General features: G+C 57.4%; 2 protein-coding genes across 7 annotated transcripts; one reads left to right on the top strand and one right to left on the bottom strand.

The window, feature by feature from the left end:
• Positions 1-20: 20 nt before the first annotated feature.
• On the top strand, positions 21-6,735 carry UCK1 (uridine-cytidine kinase 1). Of its 4 annotated transcripts, none has more exons than XM_040225433.1 (7): positions 21-1,481; positions 1,871-2,030; positions 2,883-2,979; positions 3,141-3,283; positions 3,378-3,472; positions 5,044-5,092; positions 5,546-6,735. In XM_040225433.1, the coding sequence occupies exons 1-7, from the start codon at positions 1,374-1,376 to the stop codon at positions 5,725-5,727; spliced, it is 834 nt and encodes a 277-aa protein (XP_040081367.1). In that variant the 5' UTR covers positions 21-1,373; the 3' UTR covers positions 5,728-6,735. The 4 variants fall into 4 exon arrangements, with proteins under 4 accessions (XP_040081367.1, XP_040081366.1, XP_040081371.1 ...); XM_040225432.1 differs by having other exon boundaries at positions 3,378-3,586; XM_040225437.1 differs by having other exon boundaries at positions 1,265-1,481; positions 1,843-2,030.
• On the bottom strand, positions 6,732-23,861 carry POMT1 (protein O-mannosyltransferase 1). 3 transcript variants are annotated; one of them, XM_040225430.1, is made up of 20 exons: positions 23,651-23,861; positions 22,889-23,044; positions 21,688-21,794; positions 21,258-21,308; positions 20,574-20,720; positions 19,741-19,852; positions 19,343-19,408; positions 19,163-19,256; positions 18,684-18,839; positions 18,196-18,326; positions 17,800-17,895; positions 14,188-14,280; positions 12,411-12,507; positions 11,007-11,099; positions 10,676-10,796; positions 10,308-10,405; positions 9,687-9,800; positions 8,896-9,022; positions 7,981-8,158; positions 6,732-7,492 (listed from the first exon to the last, which is right to left on the bottom strand). In XM_040225430.1, the coding sequence occupies exons 2-20, from the start codon at positions 23,008-23,010 to the stop codon at positions 7,318-7,320; spliced, it is 2,178 nt and encodes a 725-aa protein (XP_040081364.1). In that variant the 5' UTR covers positions 23,011-23,044; positions 23,651-23,861; the 3' UTR covers positions 6,732-7,317. The 3 variants fall into 3 exon arrangements, with proteins under 3 accessions (XP_040081364.1, XP_040081363.1, XP_040081365.1); XM_040225429.1 differs by having other exon boundaries at positions 23,700-23,837; XM_040225431.1 differs by having other exon boundaries at positions 23,364-23,783.
• Positions 23,862-24,233: the final 372 nt, after the last annotated feature.

Genomic DNA, 24,233 nt, shown 5'->3' with positions numbered 1-24,233 from the left:
GCTAGGTAAACCAGTGGGGGTGAATTTCACAAAATCACAGCATTCCCCCCTAACATTTGGGGAGTAAGGAAACACGTTGGTCAGTCACTGGTAACTCTCTCCCTGCGGCTTGGTCGCCAACCTTGTTCCTGAGCGTGTGGATGCCCTACCCTGAGTTTCCCTGTAAGCCCCTCTCAGTTGTGGGAGCGGGCTTTCTCATGCCGACCCAGCCGCCCTTTATGCGCTTCGCTCTGCCCAGGTCCTCAGGACTCAGGAGGCCCAACCACCCACCTCCAGCCCCTCATCATCCCCTCTCTGCTCCACCCCCCATCAGAACCATCCTGTAACCCTTGCTGAAATGGGTTAATGCTTCTTCGCCTGACGTCTCCATGTTAGTCTCTCTTGCATATTTCAGTTTCATCAAATATTCATGGAGGGCTCACAGTGCAGCAGGAGCTAGGCTTGCAGAGAGACTTGATGCCTTGAGGACATTGTACAACAGGAATGGGTCGGTATCTGCCTTCTTGGACCAGGGGCACAGGTGGAATTCAGCAGACAGGGTCCCTTCTTCCCAGCTTGTCTAGGGCTCAGTCAAAAAGTCATCCCACGACTTCTGCCCACCATGTAAGGGGCAGGTTGAGGAGGCCAGGAACTTGCTGGCCAGAGGCAGTGGGGGACCACTGAAGGCTCAGGGTCGTGTTAAGAAACTCGAGGAGGGAGGGATAACGTGGAGGCTCGGCTGGCATGGAGGACCAACAGGAGCAGGGCTAAGCCTGTGCCCAGGCAAGAGGACTGGACCCACACGCTGGAGGCAAGGGCTGACCACCGGGGCCGGTGCGGAGGTGAGAGCGTGCTCTTGGGTGACTGCACAGGAGGCTGCAGAACCGGTTCTAGTTTCCAATTCGGGTCACGGGGCTCAGGAGTCCGACCCGCCTCTATGCCCAAGCACCCAACCCCGACCTTGCGGCCCTGGAGATCATTCCGACGCCTCCCACCGCCACCCCAGGCATCGCGGAGGTGCGGGCAGAAGGAACCTTCTCGGAGGCCGCCCGACATCTGGAGACTACTGCAGCCAGTTGCGAAACCGACTGGCTTTTGGCTTTTGCAGCAAATAATAAAAAACAACCCGGCGTCGCGACAAAGGGTCCAGCTGCCTAGGCGGCCTTCCAGGCCCAGCGGAAGGGCCCGGCCAGGCCCACGCATGCGCGGCACCCTCAGCCACCAACCAGGACTACAGCTCCCGCCGTGCCCCGCGCGCCCACCGCGCCGCCCCGCCCCCTGCCGCGCCGCGTGCCTCCCGGAAGTGGAGCCCCGGGCGGGGGGCGTCTCCGACCTTTGCGCGGCGGCGGCGGCGGCGGGAGCTGGGAGTCAGATGCGGTCGAGCAACGCCGGAGATGGCTTCGGCTGGAGGCGGCGACTGCGAGGGCGCCGGGCCCGAGGCGGACCGCCCTCACCAGCGGCCCTTCTTGATCGGCGTGAGCGGCGGCACCGCGAGCGGCAAGGTAAGGGGCTGGGCGGCGCGGCGGGGCCTGCGAGTCACCCTGGGCGCCCCCGGGACTCCGCGCGGCCTGTCGGGCCTCATTCCAGAGGGAGACCCCCACCTCTAGCTGCCTCGAGGTGCCCCCCACCCACCTCCCGGGCGTGGACAGGGCCGGGGGCGGAGGGGCTGGGGCCGCGGCGGGCCAGGCGGGGAGCGGGTTGCTGGACCCCGGGGCACCCCCGCAAGCTCCCGGCTGGCCTGGCCGCTCGTGGCCTCCAGGTCCGCGTTGCCCCTGCTGGTGCACCCCAGCGCCCTCCCCGCCAGGCGCAGCCGCTGACCTGGCGGCCGCTCGGGAGCTGATGCGCCGGGGTGGGCGTCTCCAGGCGGGGCTCCTGTTTGTGTGTTTCCCAGTCCACTGTATGCGAGAAGATCATGGAGCTGCTGGGACAGAACGAAGTGGATCACCGGCAGCGCAAGCTAGTCATCTTGAGCCAAGACAGGTTCTATAAGGTCCTGACCGCGGAGCAGAAGGCCAAGGCTTTGAAAGGACAGTACAACTTCGACCACCCAGGTAGAGGCTCTGAAGGTGGGGAGAGAGTGGGGGAGAAGGGCGGACCACAGAGACTGGATCCAGAGTTGGCCTTGGATGGGGAAGAGGCCCCAGGTTGTCCCTGGATAAACCTCTATGGAGCAGATTGGGGGTTAAGCCCCAGGGTCTCTCCTGTGTCCTCTGGACCCTGCAGGAGCTCCAGGCTCCATCGGTTGGAGCCGGTCAGGGAGTCTGCAGCTCAGAAGGGCCTTCAGGCCCACTGCTCTGCAACAGTTGTGGTAGTGGAGAAAACTAAAGGCCTTCTTGCTATCAGGGGCCTGCTATGCAGACCGTTTCCACTGGGGCAGAGTCCTCGAGAGGCCAGCAGTGGGTGAACGAGAACCAGAGGCATTGAAGCTCCCTTTCCTGGTCTGGTCAGGGGCCAGGGGAACAGGTGGAGAGGGGATGGGTGAGGGGGATAGCCATGCTGCCCCTCCCTGCTGCTAGTAGACGATTCCGCCCAGTGGCTGGCTCCAGTCTTCATTCCTTTCCAGGGGACACATGGGAAGAAGGTCCGAGGAGCATTAGCCTGTGTTATTTCCCAGAACTAGAAGCAAGACGCCTAACTCACCTACCTCCCAGAACTGGCTGATCAGGAGATCCGTGTGTTCAGACTTGTGGGTGGGACAGCGGCCCAGGTGGTGGCACTGCCCCAGGGCAGCGAGGACAGGTCCAGCCTGTGGTTTGCAGAGGGCCCTGCAGATGGAAGCCGTGGGGGCTCCTCCGAGCCAGACGTTCCTTAGGGTCGCTGGCAGCACTCACACCCAGCAGACCCCAGGACCCAGCAAGTTCTGAGCATAAAGACTTGCCCTGCTTTCTCTTCCACCCCTGCAGATGCTTTTGATAACGATTTGATGCACAGGACTCTGAAAAACATCGTCGAGGGCAAAACGGTCGAGGTCCCCACCTATGATTTTGTGACCCACTCAAGGTAAGCGGGTGGTTCTGGGAGGAGAGGGCTGTGTCCGGGGGGCTGGTGAGGACACCCCTCCCGCCCTGGGTCTGCGCCCCACTGGTTCCCGGGACAGCCCCCCTTATCCGTGCCCAGGGTCTGATGCTGATGGCAGGCTTCTCCCCTGGCCTGCCCCGCAGGCTTGCGGAGACCACGGTGGTCTACCCCGCAGACGTGGTCCTGTTTGAGGGCATCCTGGTCTTCTACAGCCAGGAGATCCGGGACATGTTCCACCTGCGCCTCTTCGTGGACACTGACTCCGACGTCAGGCTATCTCGGAGAGGTAAGGCGGATGCGGGCTCCTCTGCCCCTGGCCAGGCTGGCCCCAGGCTCCCCCGCCGGCGTCTGCAGGCCCCTGCTCTCTCCTGTCACTGCAGTTCTCCGGGATGTGCAGCGGGGCCGGGACCTGGAGCAGATCCTGACGCAGTACACCACCTTCGTCAAGCCAGCCTTTGAGGAGTTCTGCCTGCCGGTACCGCCTTCCACTTGCCCTGGGCCCTCCTTTCCCCCCTTGTCAGAAGGCCCCCTGGTGCCCATTCTGAGAGCCGAGTCATGGACGGACGCGATCTGCTGTATATGTGGAAAAGTTAGCCTCTCGTTCCCGCAGTCCCAGGGAGTGGTCTCAGCTGGGAATGGGTCCTTTGTCCCTCGCACCCCTCCTCCCCGCACCAGGCTTCACCCCGTGCACCAGCGTCACCTCCTCCCGGGCTCTTGTCTGCATCTGTCCAGGGCACTGCTCGTCCACTGCCCACACTGTGCCTCTCCTTCCCCCCAGCCCTTCTGAACGGGAGCAGGGGGCCCTCCGTGGGGGCAGGGGTCTCTGTCTGTTGGCTGCCAAAGTGCTGTCTGGTGCACAGTGGGTGCTTACAAACTTCTTCCACACCGTGTGTCTCTCGGGGGTGGAGGGAGGTCCAGCTGGTATGTCGAGGAGGGATTCACTGTGTGCGACTGTCTTGTCTTCTCCATCTCGCCTCTCTCACCGGATAGGATGGTGAAGAGATTCAAAGGGAAATTTCACAGTATCGTTTCCCAAAGGGTAAAGTGAGGCACAGAGAAATTAGAAGCAGGATTCCTGCTTTAGATAAATGGGACAAAGGACTTCTGTCTTTGCTAGTTCATGAGAACATTTTATTTTACATTCATGGTCTTGGAGTTTCTAGAAAGTGCTTAGGAAATTGACTGTTCCGCAGTCTCTTATCCCCAGAAAGACACTTTTGAAAAGTAGGTGGTTTACCGTGAAGCTCTGGACACCAGGTGTGATCGGATGCCCCTGGATGGAGGCAGAGTGTGCTCGTCCAGTCCCTCCCCGCCTTCACAGGGAGCCTCGGCGAGGTGACCGAGTCTCCCGTGTCTCGGTCGCTAGTACCTTTCTCAGCCCTCTGCTGGTCGCCCTCGCCTGCCCCCACAGCCCAGCAGAGTGGCCCAGCCCCGTGGGAGTTGAGCCCTGGGTCTCCTCTGCCTGCAGACATGGCTGCCCTGGGGCCCAGTCTGTCCCTGTTCGCCCCGCCCCCGCGGCTCATCTCCTGGGACAGGCCTCCTTGGCCCAGGCCCACACACTGGCGGTGCTCAGCCGTCTGCGGGCCCCCTCCCCTGCCAGCAGCACTTGGGGTCCCTCTCGGCGGCACCATAGCGCCCGACAGGAGTGGGCTACTCGGTGTGGGAGCAGAGGAGAGGCGAAGCAGGAAGGGGAGCAGGTCCCGCGACTTCCATGCCTGGGGTGCAGCCCTGCTCTCGCAGGGTTCCACACCCTGTGCACTGGGAGGGTGCCCCACCTCAGCCAGCCCAGAGCACCCGGCGGTCAGCGCAGACCATTGGCCCCAACGGCGGTGCTCTCAGAGATGAGCGTCTCCGAGAAGCTGGCAGATGTGCGCCATCCCTTCCCGCTGCTTTGGCTCAGCTTCCCTCGCTTCTGGGCTTGTGGCCTCTCACCTGAGCCCCTGCCCCCGCCTCCTCACCCTTCAAGGTGGTCTGCGCATGCGCCCTGCATCTAGGCCCAGGCATGCCCAAAGCATCTCACAAGACCCTCCTTTTCTTGCCTTGTAGACAAAGAAGTATGCAGACGTGATCATCCCTCGAGGGGTTGACAACATGGGTAAGGAGCAGGCCTGTGCCACACCGCCCCCACCAGGGCCATGCAGCAGGCCCGGCCCGTCCAGGTTACTGAGATGCCGCTGGGGGGCGAGGCCTGTCCACGTACATGTGTGGCAGAGGTTCACAACACACTTAGAACATGCAACGTGTTTTACACCTTAAGGTGACATAGCATACGATGTCAGTTAAGTTTCAGTAAAGGTGGTGTGGAGCAAAAAATACACGGAGGACTGCTTGACAGGGAGGCCCTTGTTGGCAGGAAGTATTACACCCAGGGTTAGTTAACAGAAACCCGTGCCACCACGCCAGGTCGATTTTACCGTGCCCAGCCCCAGCGGGCACTGGTCTACCTGCTGAGGCTCGGTGGCAGGCGGATGCCTGTGGGGGGAAGCGTGTGCCTCGCGGGTGGCGGCTGGGCGGGCGGGCAGCTGACTCCGCCTGTGTGTCCCCGCAGTGGCCATCAACCTCATCGTGCAGCACATCCAGGACATCCTCAACGGCGACATCTGCAAGTGGCACCGCGCGGGGGCCAACGGGCGCAGCCACAAGAGGACACTTCCGGAGCCGGGGGAGCACCCCGCGGTGCTGGCCTCAGGCAAGCGCTCGCACCTGGAGTCCAGCAGCAGGCCCCACTGAGGAGCGGGCTGCGCGGCACCCGGCGGGCCCAGAGGCCCGCCTGCCCCGAAACATGCGGCCACGGACGGGGCGCTGTCAGGGTCCCGGCTAATTCGGGAGACCTGGACGAGTCATCCAGGCGGTATGACAGGTTCTCTGCCGGCGGCCCTGACCTTCTCTCCCGCTGCCTCACGTCATGGGGGCTGGAAGCGCTCTTCGCTGCTGAGAAAGGCCATAGAATGTGCGGTACGCGAGGCCCATGTTTGGGAGAACAGCCTGGTCGCCGTGATTTTGACGGTGAACCCCCGGCAAGAGAGACTAGTGTGACCTGGTTCACTCACGTGTAACTGGAACACAAGTTTGAAGATAACCCTCTTCCGTTTTACTTGTTATACAACCACATTTTCTGTTTACTCTGGTTTCCTAACACCATGCTCTCTGTGACCTAGTAACCCAACTTCATGACCCACCAGCGGGTCATGGTCCTGGTACACACTGATCTGGTACGCAAGGAGCCACGGAGAGGCGTCCTTCCTTTTGGCCTGTGCTCCAAAGGCAGAGCCAGGAGGGAGCCCTGGGGAGCAAACTTTTCCTTAACCAGCACCAAACACACAGATGGGGTCCCCCTGGCCCAGCCCTGCCTGCTTTCCTGCAAGCAGTGTCCTCGGCACCCCGGAGCCCAGGCTGCCATCTGGACAGGCCTTTCCTGGTGTTGCCCATGGCCAAGGCGTGTGTGGATTGGGAAGCGTGAACAGATGCTGTGGCCCACAGTGGCCCTGTGCTTGCCTAGTGACCTTGCCTCCCAGACACCAGTAGTCTTGGCCTGTCTTGTGCCCCCCCTTCCATGTGGCAGCTGTTACTGTAAAAGTGGTCCCTCCCCTTTGCTGCCAGTTTTCGAGTACTGACTAGATACACAGGGACTTTGGGTGAGCTTGACTGAGCTCGAGGGCTGGTTCCTGATGACTGACGGTTTTGTCAAGTTCACTGTTCTTTTTGGAGAGAGAACCAATAAATAACACCAAATGTGAATGCCAGTTTGCCCCTTTTTAATTACACAAAAAAAGGCAGAATCAGGACCAGGAAATGTGTGGATGACAGGCCACACACGGCAGGCTCTGGGTGGGGGTTGGGTCAGCAAGAGGAGTCACAGCTGGCCTCCCCCAGCCCCCTTGGGCTGGTGTTCAAGGTCTCACAGGCCACTGAACCATGAGAGGGAGTCCCCGGGGCCTCCCTAGGTCAGGAGCAGGGGCCCGGGTTGAGCCCACCACTGGCCTCTGAGCAAGACTGGGCCTTGTCTGGGTCGACTAGAACCAGCCCCTCCCTGCCTTTTCTCGGCTGTCGTGCGTCCCACGCAGCAGCTCCACACTGAGTGAGTGCATGGGGCTCTTATAAGGCGGCTGTGAGAAGGTGCTCTTTATGATCAGGGAAAACAGACTTTGCTGGAAACGAGGTGCCTGTCGGACGGCCATTTCTTTAACAAGACCAGGGCAGGATGCTAGCCAAGCCCATGTCCACCAAGCTCAGAGCCGCTCTGCCTGCCCGCAGGAAACACGCCCGTCTAAGACCTTGTCTCGACCCAGCCCTGCTGCTCGTAGGTGAGTCCGTGTCCCACTAGTATCTCCGGATCAGGATGTCCCAGCTTTCTTTCCAGCGAAGGGCCTTGAGCTCACCGGGTGACAGCGGCCTGTCCCCGTAGGTCAGTGGGCGCAGCATGTTCGACACGTGACAGGCGGAGGTGAACCATGCCACGACCAGGGCCGTGAAGAGGCTCCTTTGGAGCTGGGACCTGCCGGCCCGGAGCAGAATACGGTGCGGGGGGGCTGGCCCTTTCCACCGCAAGGTCCCCTCAGCGCCCCGGGCAGAGTGTCCACCCTCATCAAGCCCTGCCCAACCCACTCAGCCCTCCTCACTCGCTCTGCTTGCTGAACTCCACAGCTCCTGCTCTGTCTCAGCGGCGGGAGCACAGAACCTCCCTCCTGAGCTGCCCCAGGCCCAGCCTCCAGAACCCGCTCTGGTTTACAGGCCCCCTGGTGAATCTGCTGGGCACCATGCACCTCCCTTTCCTTTCTTTGTTCCTCCAGACCAAAGGTCCTTCCGTGTGTATCCCCTGGTTTCACCTCCCACCAGCCTTAGCTTTGTGCTCGGAACCCTAGGAGCTTTGCTAGTGTGCCTCTTCTGGCTAACCCTGTCCACACCACACTGCAATCACCATTCATGACCCCCCCTGGACTCCACCCCCCTGACCTAGGGTGCGTGGCTGCCAAGGCCCAATACCTGCACAGGTGGTCGCTGACGTGCTCCAGGACCATGGGCAGCAGCAGGATCTGGAAGGTGAGTGCCGGCAGGTAGTGGTAGAGGAAGAGCGTCTTCTCCATCAGGAAGAAAGGTAGGTAGTTCACGGCCCAGCCCCCGGCGCACAGAGCCCCGGCCAGCACCCAGCGCAGCCAGCGGTCTGCAGGGAAGGCCATCTTGAGCCGGGAGGCTCCCTGCCGCCAGGCAGGCTCACCTTGTCATCCACATGCGAGCCCGTGAACTCGCGGCCCCTGCTTTCTGTCTCCCATCCCAGCCCCTCCACCATCTCTGGAAGAGCAGACTGTGGCCTAAGAACCTCCCGGACTTCCTGCTGCCCCTGCCGTCCCAGTCCTGAGAGGCGCCAGCCCTGGGCCAGGCCCAGCTCACTCCTGATTCCCCGCGAGTCTCTGGTCTCACTCCTCAGGGGGCAGGGGCAGGCCTGCACTGTGCACCCGCCCCGGAGCCGGGACTAGTGGACAGAATGACCAGCTCAGCTGAGCCCAGAGAGGGCACATCCCCACCCCTGGCGGCCTTCGGGGCCCACCCCAGGCGTTGGCTCCTTTCCTGTATCAGAACGGTTTTAAGGGAAGTTCTGTTCTTCCAAACCACCCGCCCCCAAGTGCCTCCTAGCAGCTCTGTCCTGTCAGCCACTTCCAGGGGTGGTGGGGTCAGGGAGCAATTCAGGCCCGACACCTGCATGGCCCTGGAGAAGCCTTGAAGGTGACATGGGGACTGGAGCGTAGAGTCCTGTCTGTGGGGAAGAGACAGAAGTGCCCTCGGGGCAGAAACACAGAGGTGGCCCAAGGCCACGCTTGCTGATGTAGCCCTAAGCACATGGAGCTCTGGCCCAAACCCAGAGGGACGGGGCGTGAAAGGCACGTGGGCCGCGGCACAGACCCTTGGGGAGGTCGCAGACTCTCCTTCTGCGTCTGAGCAGGTACCAGACAAACAGCAGGGCGTACGCCAGGGTGGCGAGGCTGGCCGAGACCCAGATTACAATGTTCCCGAGCAGGTGGATCTGCGCCTGTGGGAGGGAGAGGCCGGCTGGTGTGGCTCAGGGCAGGCGTGGGCGCTGCCAACCCTTGGCCCTCGCGGCCAGGATGGACGTGTGAAGGTGCTCGGCTGTGTAAGTGGAATCAGAGCCGGGAGTGGATGGGGTTGTTTCTGGACAGCAGAGCGGCTCACAAGGAGGGGGATGGGGGCGCTGATGCAGAAGGTCCTCAGTGCCCGCTTCTCAGCAAGCCACGGCCTCCCACATCTGCAGGGGGAAAGGGGGTGCACCCCCTAGCTTAAGTCATTACCAGGTACCAACCACGTGCTGCGTCTGCCCTGCCAGGTGAAGACACGCTGGACAGGGAAGCAGAGCACTGACTGGCCTGGACACCAGGTGCCAGGAGGGGAATCAAGTGGGATGGTTTTAAAAACCATGTTGGCTGGGCAAGGGGAACCACGCACCGCCATGGCAGCAGCAAAGCCGGGTATCCCTCCCTGCGGACACGTGGGGACCTGACCCCTTGGCACCTCAGGGGAGCTTGGGCCCCGTGCTGCCAGAGCACTCGTAGAACAGCAAGCCCTTGGCTTTTGTCAGGACGGCGCGGGAAGGCCGGGGCTTGGGCGGATGCAATGGCTACTCTTAACATCACAGGCCTCTCGGGCATGGACTGACTGCCTGCAGACGCCGTGCTTACACTGGTCCTGGGGTGCAGCCAGTAAGCGATGTTGGTGTCCAGCATGACCCAGTCCAGTGGCGTGGAGCTGTACTTGTGTTCCGAATCGTCACTTCTCACCGTCAGCATCCGCCACTGCAGACAACAGAGGCCACCAGGAGTCACCGGACAGCCAGACGCCCTTCACAGGGCAGGGATCTGCCAGGGGGTGGAGTAAACCGCTGCCCCTTTCATGGGGCATCTAACCTCAAGTTCACTCAGGTCACCCGCAGAGGCAGCCCAGGAGGCGCCTCTCCTGGGTTCCAGTTTGTGGATTAAGGGATGGGATGGGGCGGTAAGGGTGCCTTGACACTGGGGACGCTGAGTGACCAGTTCCAGCTTCCCTGGGGCTGTGCCGTGTCGACCTGACCTGGGAGCAGTGCCACACTGCTGCATGTCTCCTTGGCTCCTAACGGTTACTGCCAGCAAAGCCACACAGCAGGGAGGCCGGGGGCTGACGGTGCCGGGCACGACATGGAGAGAGGACAGAGGGCAACGGCCCTCCCTGCCGAGGCAGGTCCCAGTTTGAACGCTGACGCTGGACACATCATGTGGCCCTCCCAGCGAGGGGCAAGGTCAGCTGCCCATCCGTCTGCCTGTCACCTGCAGCTCGGAGAATCTGGCCATGAAGCTGAGGTTCCTGCTGACGTCCACCTGGGTCGGGGAGTGAAGCTCCAGCTCCCTCTCCTTCTGCTCCTGGCCTGGTGGGCACACAGGGACCGGAGGATGCGAGCAGAACCCGGTCAGGGAGCCGCCCACAGCAGCCGCCGCTGCTTTCCAAAGAACCCGCAGGACACGGTCCGCGGTCCCCCACCCGCCTGGCCATCTTTCTAGTCAAAAGCTCTCCTTGCCCTGCCTTCCGGTGGCACTGTCCCCTTCGCCCACCCTGGAGGGAGTGGGGGGGTGGGGGAGGGTCCACAGTAGGGCCTGGAGCCCACGGGCTGCCCCGCCCCCAGGAGCCGCGCGCTCACTCCTCCCGTAGCGGTGCTCCTCCACGTTCCACACAGTGCTCTCGTGGTAGCCCCGGAACAGCTTCTCCCCCACCACTTCCAGCTGCCGAAAGCCCCAGTCCGGGAGGGGCACTCCACTCAGCTGGCAAAGCAAGATGGTGGGGGGATCACGATGGAGGGCCCGGGCCCGCCCAGCTTGGGGGAGCCCGCCCCAGGTCACCCACAAGGGCAGTGGCTCTCCAGGGAGCTTCACGCCAGGGTTCAGTTCTGAGCAGTTACAGAGACCCCACAACCCTCCACGGCCCCCCTCCAGTCTGTCCCTCTGGGCAGGACCGGGGAGGCGGTCACTGACCTTGAGGATGGCCGAGGTGTTCACGTGCACAAAGCGGACCTCTGACAAGATGGTCTTCCAGACATCCGTGTCTGACTCCCTGTTCACGATGTCCTGTAAAAGCAGATCTAGGCCATTAGTTCACTCTTTTTCAGATTTCCTTAAATGTAAAGATGAAGACCAGTCACCACGGTGAGACTGGCTTGGTCTGATACAAGGGGACAGTCCCCCAAGGGAAGCTGACATGGCTGATCCCAGACAGTGCCATCAACTTTATTCCAGAGGTCTGTGCGAGGTGCTGGGGGGTGGGGGTGGGGACACCACCCTCCCCCACATGCGGATAGCCTTTCCAGTGGGGATTTAAGGATGGTGCTCCCCCCTGAGCTTCTGTGATGCCTGCTCCGAGACCTCAGGCCAAACATGAAGATAGTGCAGAGGAAGGTCAGAGACTGTCCCCGTGAGACTCTACCCTGAGAGGGGACTCCTGGTGATAGGTAATAAAGAACTGACACTGGAAGAGCTTGGCAGGTGCCTGGCATGACCCTGGGAGGCCCTGTGGCTACTGACAAGCCAACACCAGAGGGGCTGAACAGGAGCAGGACAAGGAGGCCACACCCTCCAGTTGGCCATCCTCTCTGCCCATCATGGAGCTTCAAGTCCTGGAAACGGGCAGGTGGGGCTGAAAGGGGCTGAGGAGCAGAGAAGGGGTCAGCGATGGGCCTCACCAGAGAGGGGAGCAGGCAGGACCTTCAGGACAACCCTGGGGACAAGGAGCTGGGACGACAACCACATCAGAGCAGCCTCAGGGGAAGGACAGAGGCAGACACATGGAGCACCCGTGTGCAGCACCCAGCGCCTGGGCCCCGCTGGGCATGAACAGAGAGGCGGCCTTCACGGCCCCTGGTTTCGCCTCACACCTATTGAGGGGCTGGTGCTACGAGGGAGCGGGTATGGAGGCTGAAGTGAGGTGCGCCTCTCCCAGAAGTAAGCCCAGTGTGATCACGGCCCTGCTACTGCGTTTTGCACTCACAACCCTGACTTCAGATGGCCCAGCAGCCCAGCCATGGAACTTCCCTCCTGCAGCCTGGCCCAGGACACAGTGTGCCACCCCGAAGACACCGCGATAGGGCCCAGGGCCCAGGGGGGCAGTGCCAGAAATTGCCCCCACTCCTCCATGGCCCTGCCTGTCCCCGGGCGAGGGTTGATCAAAGAGGCCCCGGGTGTGTCCAGGCAGCTGGTCTGAGCCGACTGTGGGAGGAGCCTCCTCCCTGCAGCACTTCAATACCCACCCACCATCTCGCAGCTCCTCCCTGGACACAGGAAAATCCCCTGGCTCCCCCTTTCTGTAGAACAGGGGGTCACTTGTTCCAGAGCGCTGTTCGGAAAGGGCCGTGATGCCCACGCTCGAGGTGGCCGGGGACTCACCAGCCGCCAGAGGTTCTGGGGGGGCATGGAGATGTTGTAGTCAACATAGCAGGAGACCTCCTGCGCGTAGGGGCTCAGGGGGGCTGCGACGTCATGCCTGGAAAACCAAACAGCACTGCTGGGGCCACCCCAAGCTCTCATGAAAGGCACTCGCTGATCTTCAAGGAGAAAAAAAGCACTTCTTTTCAGGAAACAAAGCCAGCTCAACCTTCAAGCACCTCGGCTGCCATTCCCCAGGGCGCTAAATCCCTCATGGAGGGCAGAGGCCCTGCAGTGACCACACCTCCGGGAACGCACAGGATGGGGAAGTAGGGGGATGTCCATCTAAACCACGGGCTCACCATCCCCTTTGCAGAGGATAAAGCGAGCTGGGAGCACAGCCTGGCCACTGGGAGCTCCCTAACGCCAGGTCACGGAAATGGCGGGGGCACCAAGAATACTGTTGGAAAACAAGTGCCCAGGGACGTCAGTTCCCCTTGTTTACTTTCAGGGAAACCATGCCTGATCGGACTTTGTGCGGGACCACATCAGGGGAGGACCCGCAGTGAGCAGTAAGGAAGAGGCCCTCACGACCCTGGAAAAGTCAGATATGACTGCAGGCCCTGTGAGTGCCACGAACAACACTGACCCCGGCGGGCACAGTGCGCAAGAAATGCTTTTGGTGCAGGGAGATTTCAGCTGACCCCTGAATAAAGTGACTGCATGGCGGCTTTCCTGGTGGCTCAGTGGTAAAGAATCTGCGTGCCAATGCAGGAGACACGGGCTCTATCCGTGCTCCAGGAAGATCCCACCTACTGCAGGGCAACTGAGCCCGTGCTCTAGAGCCCAGGAACTGCAACTACGGAGCCCGCGCAGCACCACTGCGGGAGCCTGAGCTCTGGAGCCAGTGCTCCGAAACAAGAGCAGTCGCCGAAATAGAAGCCCGAGCACCACAGCTAGAGAGCAGCCTGCAGACAGCAGTGAAGGCCTGGTGCAGCCAAAAGTATAAATGAATAAAATCTTTCTTTAAAAAAGTGAGACTGGGCCATGGTGGGGATGGCAGTGGGGTCTGAGCTGAAAAGCATTCCAGGCAGAGTGAGCAAAGGCCCCAGCAAGGCTGCATGGGATCATTTTGGGGGCAGCGGGGGGCTAGGGTGACTGGCATGAAGTCTACCAGGGAGTCAGCGGGCCAGGTTCTGGGGGAGTCGGCAGCCAGGGGAGAGTGGGGAGTTGTTCTGAGTGTGACAGTCACGCTGGGTATCCCTGGAGGCTCTTGGCAGAGACGTGAGGTTGGTCAAGTGTGAGTTTTCAGAGGGAGCAGTGCCTGCCATGTGCAGAGGGCGGGTGATTCCCAGCAGGACTGGGAGTGAGGGCAGGAAGGACTGAAGCCCCGTGGATTTCCTGACCCAGGGACAGCAGAAGGGGGAGAGGACAAGGCGGACGCGGCATGGAGAGCCCAGATGTCCAAGGGGGGAGGGCGGGGTCCCTGAGGCCATACGGATGACCCGAGAGGCTGGATGGAAGGACAGCAGAGGTGGCCCAGAGGTCAGGCCAGGTAGGGTTCCTGGCTCTGTCCCCTTCTCTGTCCTCTGGCTCCCAGCCTTCTTGAATTCGCTTCTCCTTTCAGCAGGTGCCCCTGTCTGCCAGGGCGCCCCACACTTCACTCTGGGTGGGACTCTCCTTCCCAGCCTGCGTGCCATCACTGATGTCTCCCCTCCCTGCCCTCGACACCTACTGCAGAGCGGGACCCGAGGTGGTAACGCAGGCATGCCCGCTCTGAGCAGCGGCAGGGACTCACGTGTTGAGGAGGCGGGCGGTCATGCCGTGCACCAGCTGCACAACGTCGCCGTGCCGCACGGGCCTCGGGGGGTTGTTCACTACCAGCTGGTGCCTGGAAGAGAGCACAGCCGGATTCGGGGGTCCTTGCTCAGGCTCTGTGGAGCCTCACAGCCGCCCCATCAGCATGTTCCTCATACGAGGTGAACATACGCGTTTTATGTAGCTCTTTTCTGAAACTTCAGGTCACTTTCCACGCTTCCGGGCATGGCCCCCTTTGTCATCACCACACTGACCGCAGTTGTGCTGTACTTCAATTTAAGTCTGAATTTGGCAGTAAGCAGCTCATGATCTGAGCCACAGTCAGCTCCTGGTCTTGTTTTTGCTGACGGTTTAGAGCTTCTCCATCTTTGGCTGCAAAGAATATAATCAATCTGATTTCGGTGTTGGCCATCTGGTGATGTCCATGTGAAGAGTCTTCTCTTGTGTTGCTGGAAGAGGGTGTTTGCCATGACCAGTGCGTTCTCTTGGCAAAACTCTATTAGCCTTTGCCCCGCTTCATTCTGTACTCCAAGGCCAAATCTGCCTGTTACTCTAGGTGTTTCTTGACTTCCTACTTTTGCATTCCAGTCCCCTATAATGAAAAGGACAGCTTTTTGGGTGTTAGTTCTAGAAGGTCTTGTAGGTCTTCATAGAACTGTTTAAATTCAGCTTCTTCAGCATTGGTGGTTGGGGCATAGACTTGAATTACTGTGATATTGAATGGTTTGCTTTGGAAATGAACAGAGATCATTCTTTTTTGAGATTGCATCCAAATACTGCATTTCGGACTCTTATTTGTACCACATTTTGGACTCTTTTGTTGACTATGATGGCTACTCCATTTCCTCTAGGGGATTCTTGCCCACAGTAGTAGATATAATGGTCATCTGAGTTAAATTCACCCATTCCAGTCCATTTTAGATTGGTGATTCCTAAAATGTCAACGTTCACTCTTGCCATCTCCTGTTTGACCACTTCAAATTTGCCTTGATTTGTGGAGCTAACATTCCAGGTTCCAACGCAATATTGCTCTTTACAGCATTGGACCTTGCTTCCATCACCAGTTACAACCACAACTCGGTGTTGTTTTGGCTTTGGCTCTGTCTCTTCATTCTTTCTGGAGTTATTTCTTCACTGATCTCTAGTAGCATATTGGGCACCTACCGACCTGAGGAGTTCATCTTTTAATGTCCTATCTTTTGCCTTTTCATAATGTTCATGGGGTTCTCAAGGCAAAAATACTGAAATGGTTTTCCATTCCCCTCTCCAGTGGACCACATTTTGTCAGAACTCTCCACCATGACCCGTCCATTTTGGGTGGTCCTACACGCCATGGCTCAGATCAAGAACTGGTTATTGCCAAATTCAGACTTAAACTGAAGAAAGTGGAGGAAACCACTAGATCATTCAGGTATGACCTAAATCAAATCCCTTATGATTATACAGTGGAAGTGAAAAATAGATTTAAGGGACTAGATCTGTGATAGATAGAGTGCCTGATGAACTATGGATGGAGGTTCGTGACATTATACAGGAGACAGGGATCAAGACCATCGCCAAGAAAAAGAAATGCAAAAAAGCAAAATGGCTGTCTGAGAAGGCATTACAAATAGCTGTGAAAAGAAGAGAAGCGAACAGCAAAGGAGAAAAGGACAGATATATCCATTTGAATGCAGAGTTCCAAAAAATAGCAAAGAGAGATAGAAAGCCTTCCTCAGTGATCAGCGCAAATAGAGGAAAACAATAGAATGAGAAAGACTAGAGATGTCTTCAAGAAAATTAGAGATACCAAGGGAACGTTTCATGCAAAGATGGGCTCAACAAAGGACAGAAATGGTGTGGACCTAACTGAAGCAGAAGATATTAATAGGTGGCAAGAATACACAGAAGAACTGTACAAAAAAAGATCTTCATGACCCAGATAATCACGATGGTGTGATCACTCACCTAGAGTCAGATATCTTGGAATGTGAAGTCAAGTGGGCCTTAGGAAGCATCACTACAAACAAAGCTAGTGGAGGTGATGGAATTTCAGTTGAGCCATTTCAAATCCTAAAAGATGATGCTGTGAAAGTGCTGCACTCAATATGCCAGCAAATCTGGAAAACTCAGCAGTGGCCACAGGACTGGAAAAGGTCCGTTTTCATTCCAATTCCAAAGAAAGGCAATGCCAAAGAATGCTCAAACTACTGCACAATTGCACTCATCTCACACACTAGTAAAGTAATGCTCAAATTCTCCAAGCCAGGCTTCAACAGTATGTGAACTGTGAAATTCCAGATGTTCAAGCTGGTTTTAGAAAAGGCAGAGGAACCAGAGATCAAATTGCCAACATCCAATGGATCAAAGAAAAAGCAAGAGAGTTCCAGAAAAACATCTACTTATGCTTTATTGACCATGCCTTTGACTGTGTGGACCACAACAAACTGGAAAATTCTGAAAGAGATGTGAATGAATACCAGACCACCTGACCTGCCTCTTGAGAAACCTGTATGCAGGTCAGGAAGCAATAGTTAGAACTGGACATGGAACAACAGACTGGTTCCAAATAGGAAAAGGAGTACGTCAAGGCTGTATATTGTCACCCTGCTTATTTAACTTATATGCAGAGTACATCATGAGAAACGCTGGACTGGAAGAAATACAAGCTGGAATCAAGATTCCCAGGAGAAATATCAATAACCTCAGATATGCAGATGACACCACCCTTATGGCAGAAAGTGAAGAGGAACTAAAAAGCCTCTTGATGAAAGTGAAAGAGGAGAGTGAAAAAGTTGGCTTAAAGCTCAACATTCAGAAAACGAAGATCATGGCATCCGGTCCCATTACTTGATGGCAAATAGATGGGGAAACAGTGGAAACAGTGGCAGATTTTTCTTTTTTGGGCTCCCAAATCACTGCAGATGGTGACTACAGCCATGAAATTAAAAGACGCTTACTCCTTGGAAGAAAAGTTATGACCAATCTAGATAGTATATTAAAAAGCAGAGACATTATTTTGCCAACAAAGTTCCATCTAGTCAAGGCTATTGGTTTTTCCAGTAGTCATGTATGGATGTGAGAGTTGGACCATAAAGAAAGCTAAGCGCCAAAAAGATGCTTTTGAACTATGGTGTTGGAGAAGACTCTTGAGAGTCCCTTGGACTGCAAGGAGATCCAGCCAGTCCATCCTAAAGGAAATCAGTCCTGGGTATTCATTGGAAGGGCTGATGTTGAAGCTGAAACTCCAATACTTTGGCCACCTGATGCAAAGAACTGACTTATTTGAAAAGACCCTGATGCTGGGAAAGATTGAAGGTGTGTGGAGAACAGGACGACAGAGGATGAGATGGTTGGACGGCATCAACAACTCAATGGACATGAATTTGAGTAAACTCCCGGAGTTGGCGATGGACAGGAAGGCTTGGCATGCTGCAGTCCATGGGGTCGCAAAGAGTCGGACACGACTGAGAGACTGAACTGAACTGAACTGTATTGTACCTGCTAGGATTGCTGCTATGTCCCTGACCCCAGGCTTCTTGGCACAGACCTGGTTCTGAAGCTACGAGGCGGCCAGCAACTGAGGCCAGGCTGTCCCCCGACCTGTACTCACCTCCCGGGGTCCTTGACAATCCACCAGTTGTTGACGTCCTTGAAGGGGTAGCAGGTCACCTGCTGCTGGTGGGAGCTGCCACGGCCATTCTCATATCTGCAAGAAGAGGGTGCAACTGTGGGTGGAGTGCCGGGGGCCCACGCCCTCCCTCAAGTCCCTACGGGCGCCACCCAGCGAGGTGTGAGATATGTTTCCATCCCAGAGGGGCTGGTCCCCCCAGCGATGGTATATAATGAGACTCAGTGACACTAGGGTCCAAGAGCTCCATTTCTTTCATCTCACAAGCTCCTTCACATGAAGTGAAATCTGGTAACAGCAAAAATGTGGAAAAAAAAAAAAAAAAGCCCCAAAACATGTTATAATCTCTGGATTGAAAACATGACTTTCCTTACTTACATCATAGGGTAGGTGCTCTGATGAGAGTGAAGCCAGCAGGGCACGGGTTGGCCAAAGACATTTTTCAGGGTGACCTGGGAACCAAAGGCCACCTCCAGGGGCTGACCTTGCGTGACCCTTGCCAGCCCGCCCTGAGACAGGAGCACAGGGGTGGCCAGTGAGGGAGAGAGAGAGCGCACACACGTGATTCCCAAGCCAGCCCCTTTGACAGCCCCTCCCCACATCCGGGCCATAGTCATACCATCAGCTACGGTCAAGTGTGACATAATCCTGGCACCTTACACATTCCCAATGACTGGAGGCAGCCCCTGGGGAGGCGGACCCCTCGTCCCCTCCCACACCACTAGCACATTCAGAATTAGTGTAGAGAGAGTGAAGACATGCCTCACTTCCCCGATTTGGTTTTCCCTCTGATGTTCGCCTGGGGTGGTTTACATTAAGAAAACCCTGAGTCTAGTGTGGCCTTCTTTCTAGGATGGCACTTTTACCTCCAAGCTGGCCTGGAAGGCACTGGACATGATCTGGTCGTGGGGCCCGGAGCGGTAGAGCAGCAGCAGGTGGATGTAGAAGAACAGCAGGTATACAAGGATCGGTAGCACCACCAGGGCCGCCATTCGGGCGAGCAGGTGGCAGAGCACCCGGACCTGCCAGAGGACGGAGGGGACATCACCCCACCCAGGGGAAGGCGGGCCCAGGCCAGTCCTCCTTTCAGGGTTCTCATCCTGTTCCCTGCCCTGACAGTGAGCCCTACCTCACCCCCGACCCCACCATATCTCTGCCCTGCCCTCAGCTCCACCCCCACCCCAGCCCCGCCTCCTGCTCCCCCAGGATCAGCCTCACTCCTACCCCAGACCTACACCCTTGATGCCCACCAGCCCCACCCCGCCCCTGATCCCCCAGCCTTGGCCCCCCAGCCCTGCCCTGCCCCCAGGCCAGCCCGGCCCCACCCCTTGGCATCAGCACCTACGTTTGACAGCGTCTGGTCTCCTATTACGTGCCAGGCATGGACAGCAGCAACCCCGAGCACCAGCAAGTATGTGAACATACCCACGTACTTGATGCTAAAGACACAGGATGAAGAGGAAGTCAAGACGAGACACACGTGGAGGCAGTGGCTGCCGCCCCAGACCCAGTGCACCAGACTCACCCAACTGCACAGGAGCAGGCCACGCCCGTCAGCACCAACCAAAACCACCATCTCAGGGAGAAGGGCCTGGAGCAAAGCACAGAAGCAGAGCTGAGGCCTCGGACGTTTCCCCCGAAGGCCAGAGAAGGCACAGCCTCAGAGATCTCAGCTGGCTACGCCGAGCTCCAGGTACAAGGGAAAGATTTCTCATCTCCCCGAAGAGCAGTCCTCCTGATATAACTTCTCCTTTGGGTCAGAAGATGTTTCCACATAGTTTACATTATAGAGAGATGAGAATTATTTATGAAGTCAGGAGCCAAGAGCCAGTGTAGGTGCCTGGGGCAGCTGTCCCCCGTGGAAGGGTATCGGACCTGCTGAGGTGGACAAGCCCCCGGACTCCTCTGTCTCATTCTCCATACCTGTGTTTCTGGGAGTTGGAGAACTTCAGGTAAGACAGCACGGCCAACAGATTGAAAAATATCAGCACTGATTCCAAAAGCATTAACCTTGACTGAGTGATGAGAGCATTCTCTGTTGGGAAAAGGACACGGGCATCAGGTGTCGGGGAGCAAGGGTGAATGTCCACAAAAAAGGGTCCTTGCCAAACGTCCCAGAGTCTGGAGGTGGGAAGTGGGAGCTTGACCTGGCTGGAAGTTACTGGCCCTCCTGAACCTTCATTTTCCTCATCTGTAGGAGAAATACCAACTCTGCAGGGTGCCTGGACATTCTAACACTCTGTGGGCATGGGCCCCAGTTAGGGTTGTCACTCAACAGACACGAATTCTGGTTTGTTTTCATCTGACTTAACTTCATTTGTTCACAGACTTGGGCTGAGAGAGTGCCCTCTGAGGAATACCCACTCTTATTCCTGAATCTGTCTCCACTGGTCAAGGGGGGTGGGGCACGGGGGAGGTTCTCATTCAAGGACAGACTGGGTTGCCAGGGGCGATGGTCCAGGGGTGGGGGGCGCGTACATAGGAGCATCATTTGGGCAGCCCCGCTACACGTTGGCTGCCCCTCCACAACATCACAGTCTGAACACACAGACCTATGCACAACCCCCGGCCTGGGAGTGGGGTGACTGCCAGAGTCTGATCTGGACACCCGGGACGCGCTTCCTTCTGTCCTGTGAGTAGCAGACATGGGAGGGGGCACACCCACTGAACCCCAAGCCCTCCTGGGCCGCAGAGACGCAGAGGTCAGCGCTGGGGTCGCCCTGGCCCCCCGGAGCAGGAGGACGCCTGGGCCTCACCGATCAGCACCAGCAGAGCAGCCCCCGTGGCGGCACAGTGAGAGAAGCCGAGCTCCTGCACGATCTCATAGGCCATGGGCACCGACAGGGCCCCCGAGAGGGCCGGCAGCAGGCGCAGGGACCACACGGGCACGTTGCTGCTGTATTCTGGAAGAGCGAGCACAGAGGGGCTGAGCACATGGGGCACACACCCCCCTCCCTACACCGCCACATGTCCTCACACGGCGCACGTGCCCACGGACCACAGCGCAGTCTGCAAGGCTGGGTCTCATCAGGGACCGAGTGTGTGGGCCTCGGCTTCATGTGGTCGAGGGCCAGTTCTCAGTAAATACGGGAACCTGAGGACTCTGAAATGAGTTAATGCTTATTTACAGATTTACCCAACCTGTTTCCAAAAACACTGGGGCAACACATGTATATGTACAAAAGGTACCTGCCACATACAGCATGCACAGATGCCACGTACAGCATGCTATGTGTACCAAAGACCAAGGGTAACACGCTGATGACAAGTAAGCACGAAGGAATTTACTGGACTTTTTGAAAGTCTTTCACTTGTACCCAAACTATTTATCATACCCTGGATTCAGATGAATAAGCTGTAGTTGTTAATCTCTAGGATAGCTACTTCCTCTCAATTCTAATATGTGCACATTAATAAGGAAGATGACAATGATATTTTACCTGCTCCAATTCTGTTCCACAGAAAGTTACCATCGAATCCTCCTAAATAACCTAAAACAAAAGAAGAATCAATAACTATCCTGTTCAGTAAATACTTCTGAAGCACCAAACTGTGGCAGGCAACAGGCGAACACTGATAAAGAAAAGAATAAGACCCACGGAGCAGCTAAGCCAGTGTGTCTATGTGTGGCAACCACTGAAGCCTGTGCACCGTAGAGCCTGTGCTCTGCAACAAGAAGCCTCCGCAAGGAGAAGCCTGTGGGCCACAGTGAAGACTAGCCTCCCTCGGCACAATCAGAGAAAGCTGGTGCAAAGCAATGAAGACCCAGGACACCCCCAAATAGATAAATAAATAAAGACACCGCTTCTGCCCTCATGAACTTCCATGTTTAAGTGTTAAAGAGCCACTTCTCTTACTAAGAAATCCTACCTCCCAAGGCCAAAAGCATGTGGCCAAACGGCGGTCCACTGCCATCCAAAAAGAAGATCCGCTTCATGTAGAAAGAGATGTACTGCCCGTAATACACTTCATCAAAACTGCAAAGCAAACCCGCGTTGTGTTCAGCTAGAGATCCTAACTGTGCACAAAAGGTGCGAGGGTCAGTGGACACCTTTGCTTCCAAATGACTTTGGAGAGTGACCAGTCAAGGTTGGAATCTTTGCTCCAACTGCATGGCGTCCCTGAATATGAAGACACGTGGGCAGCACCACATATCCGCAAGGATAGGAGGGAAAACGCCCCCCTGGAAGTTGGGCATTCAGGAGGCTTTCCTGACACAGATTCTACTTCTCTCCCTGTGTGTAGGTTAGGGTGTACCACGAGCCAGTCTACCAAAGGCCTCCTGGACACAAAGCTGATCTGGCTGTCCACCTGCGTGTCTGCAGGTGAGAGTCAGAATAAGAGCTGGTAACCCAACAAAACAGTCACAGGTGTAAAAGGGAGAGGCGCCAACTGCAGCAAACCTCTTTCAGACAATCAGGGACGTTTGCTGACACGGAGGAACTGCTGTCAGTTTCTTAGGCAAAATGATGCTACTGTGACCCTGTGATTTTCAAGAATCCTGATCTAAATCGATACTAAATTGTTTAATGAATGAAATATAGTGTCTGTGATGTGCTTCAAAAAAATCCACTGCAGGGAGGGAGTTGGCTATGAGCTGGTAACTGTTGCAACTGGGTGACTAACATATCATTCTCTACTTTTGTATATGTTTGATGTTTTCCATAATAAAAAGTTAAGTGAAAAGAAACACATATATTAATCACATCATTAACAGCCCTTTAATAATAACAACAATTTCTCATTATGACAACACACTCTACCATCAGCAAGGACTCGCTTCCAAATTCCTGTCTTCTGCCCTCCACTCTCTGGACTGTCAAAGGTCACCCATCATGGATACTGCACCTACTACTGACCTACGGGGCAAGACTGAACAGGTGGACTCTGCAGGGGCTGTTCTGGGGACCAGCTGGTCTCTCCTCTAACAGCCAAGGCATCCATCACCAAGGAAGCCCAGAAGTTGTCTCTCCCATTTTATGGGGCTCAAAAAGGCACTTCCAGCCATCAATGCACTGAAAAAAATTACAGTTCCTTCTGGAGGCCCCCAGAATCAAGTTGCTTGACTTACACCACAGCCCTTGGATAGGCAAGCTGCCATAGTCGGCTCAGCAATCCCATCGCGGTCAGAGCTACCATATTCAAGTTCACCTCAGCGGTCACCATCACAGGGTGCTGCAAGAATCCCAACATCTTGCAGAAAAGCAGGCCGGGGGAGGAGGATGCCCTGGAAAAGCAGAGGAAAAGTTATCACCAAGAACACCTGTGGCTTCCTTGAAGGCTAGGAGGAGGCTGTGACATCAGGACCCTCTTTCACAAGCAGTCACACGCGGTGAGGTGGCCACCTCAGGACTGAAGAGTCCCTCACTCCAGCACCACCCGCGGAGCCCTTCCGGTCAGTGACAGCGTTGGACCCCGGGGCCCCTGCCCACCTGGGCAGTGTGGCCGGCTGACAGCCGCTGACCTCCGTCCGCCCCCCACCCCCGAGACTCAGAGCCTCCCCGTCTGCGCCAAGGGCCGCCCTCCCGTCGCGCCCCCTTTCTCACCTCGAGGGCGCGTCTACACCGGGCACCCTGTTTCTTTCCCGAGGCTCCCCCCGTCCCTCGGGTCCACTTTTCTCTGGAGGCTGCAGGTGCCGTGGGGACCACCCTCCCCCGCGTTCTCACAGCAACGCCGCCTCTGGCCTGCGGCGGCCCCCTTCTGTCCTCAGGGCGACAAGCTTCCCTCCAGCTGCTACGTCGGCCTAGGGCACCCCCTTCCCTCCGGGGACCCTGTCCGCCCTGGGAGCCCCGCTCCTCTGCTCGGCACTCCGCTTCTCTCCCGAGGGTTTCACCTGCCCGGGGGGCCCGACTGGGCTCTGGCCCCCGGCGCCACAAACGTACTGCTGTTTCTTCAGGTCCCCGCAGAGCCGCTCCCTGCGCCTCAGACCTGCCTGGGGCGGGGGTGCGCCGCTAGGCCGACCGTTGTTAAGGGGTGAGGCCGCTCGGCACTCTTTGCGGCCCACTGGTCCGCTCGACGCTCGACTCGCCGCGCCTGCGGGGCCTGCCGGGGCAGGGAGGGTGCAGCTCGCCTGCGCACTGGGCGAGGACAGCGCGCGTGCGCACTGGGCGAGCCGAAATTGCGCTCCAAGAATGTGCGACATTCCGGAGGGCTGTCAGTCTCTTAAGTTTCTGACTCCCGGCTGGGGAGTCTAGGTTCCTTTGCGCCACGAGACACAGGGCTACATCTGTTAAACGACACAGTGCGAAAGTATCGGCATTTCGATCGGTGTGAGGCGGAGGCCCATCCCCGGCGGTGCCCTTCACCCTCCGGCCCATGGGGGCCCTCGAGCCTGCTCTGCAGCGGGACAAGGCGTCTTCCGGTCAAGGGAATAACCCAACGATTAACGGGCAGGAAAGCAGCCCTGCTCTTCAGCC

The sequence above is a fragment of the Oryx dammah genome, unplaced genomic scaffold, assembly GCF_014754425.2.
Source record: "Oryx dammah isolate SB20612 unplaced genomic scaffold, SCBI_Odam_1.1 HiC_scaffold_25, whole genome shotgun sequence".
Lineage (NCBI taxonomy): Eukaryota > Metazoa > Chordata > Mammalia > Artiodactyla > Bovidae > Oryx > Oryx dammah.
Note: the sequence above shows the minus strand (reverse complement) of the source record. Positions and strands in the feature narration are given on the sequence as shown.

Excerpts from the sequence above, each read along its gene's own strand:
- POMT1 (XM_040225430.1), bottom strand. The coding sequence starts at position 23,010 with ATGTTGGGATTCTTGCAGCACCCTGTGATGGTGACCGCTGAGGTGAAC. Across the intron at positions 21,795-22,888 it reads GCCTATCCAAGGGCTGTGGT|TTTTGATGAAGTGTATTACG; the intron begins GTAAGTCAAGCA and ends TTTGCTTTGCAG. Across the intron at positions 17,896-18,195 it reads CAGAGCACCTACCCTATGAT|ATATGAGAATGGCCGTGGCA; the intron begins GTAAGTAAGGAA and ends CTCTTCTTGCAG.
- UCK1 (XM_040225432.1), top strand. The coding sequence starts at position 1,374 with ATGGCTTCGGCTGGAGGCGGCGACTGCGAGGGCGCCGGGCCCGAGGCG. Across the intron at positions 1,482-1,870 it reads GCGGCACCGCGAGCGGCAAG|TCCACTGTATGCGAGAAGAT; the intron begins GTAAGGGGCTGG and ends TGTGTTTCCCAG. Across the intron at positions 2,980-3,140 it reads GATTTTGTGACCCACTCAAG|GCTTGCGGAGACCACGGTGG; the intron begins GTAAGCGGGTGG and ends CCTGCCCCGCAG.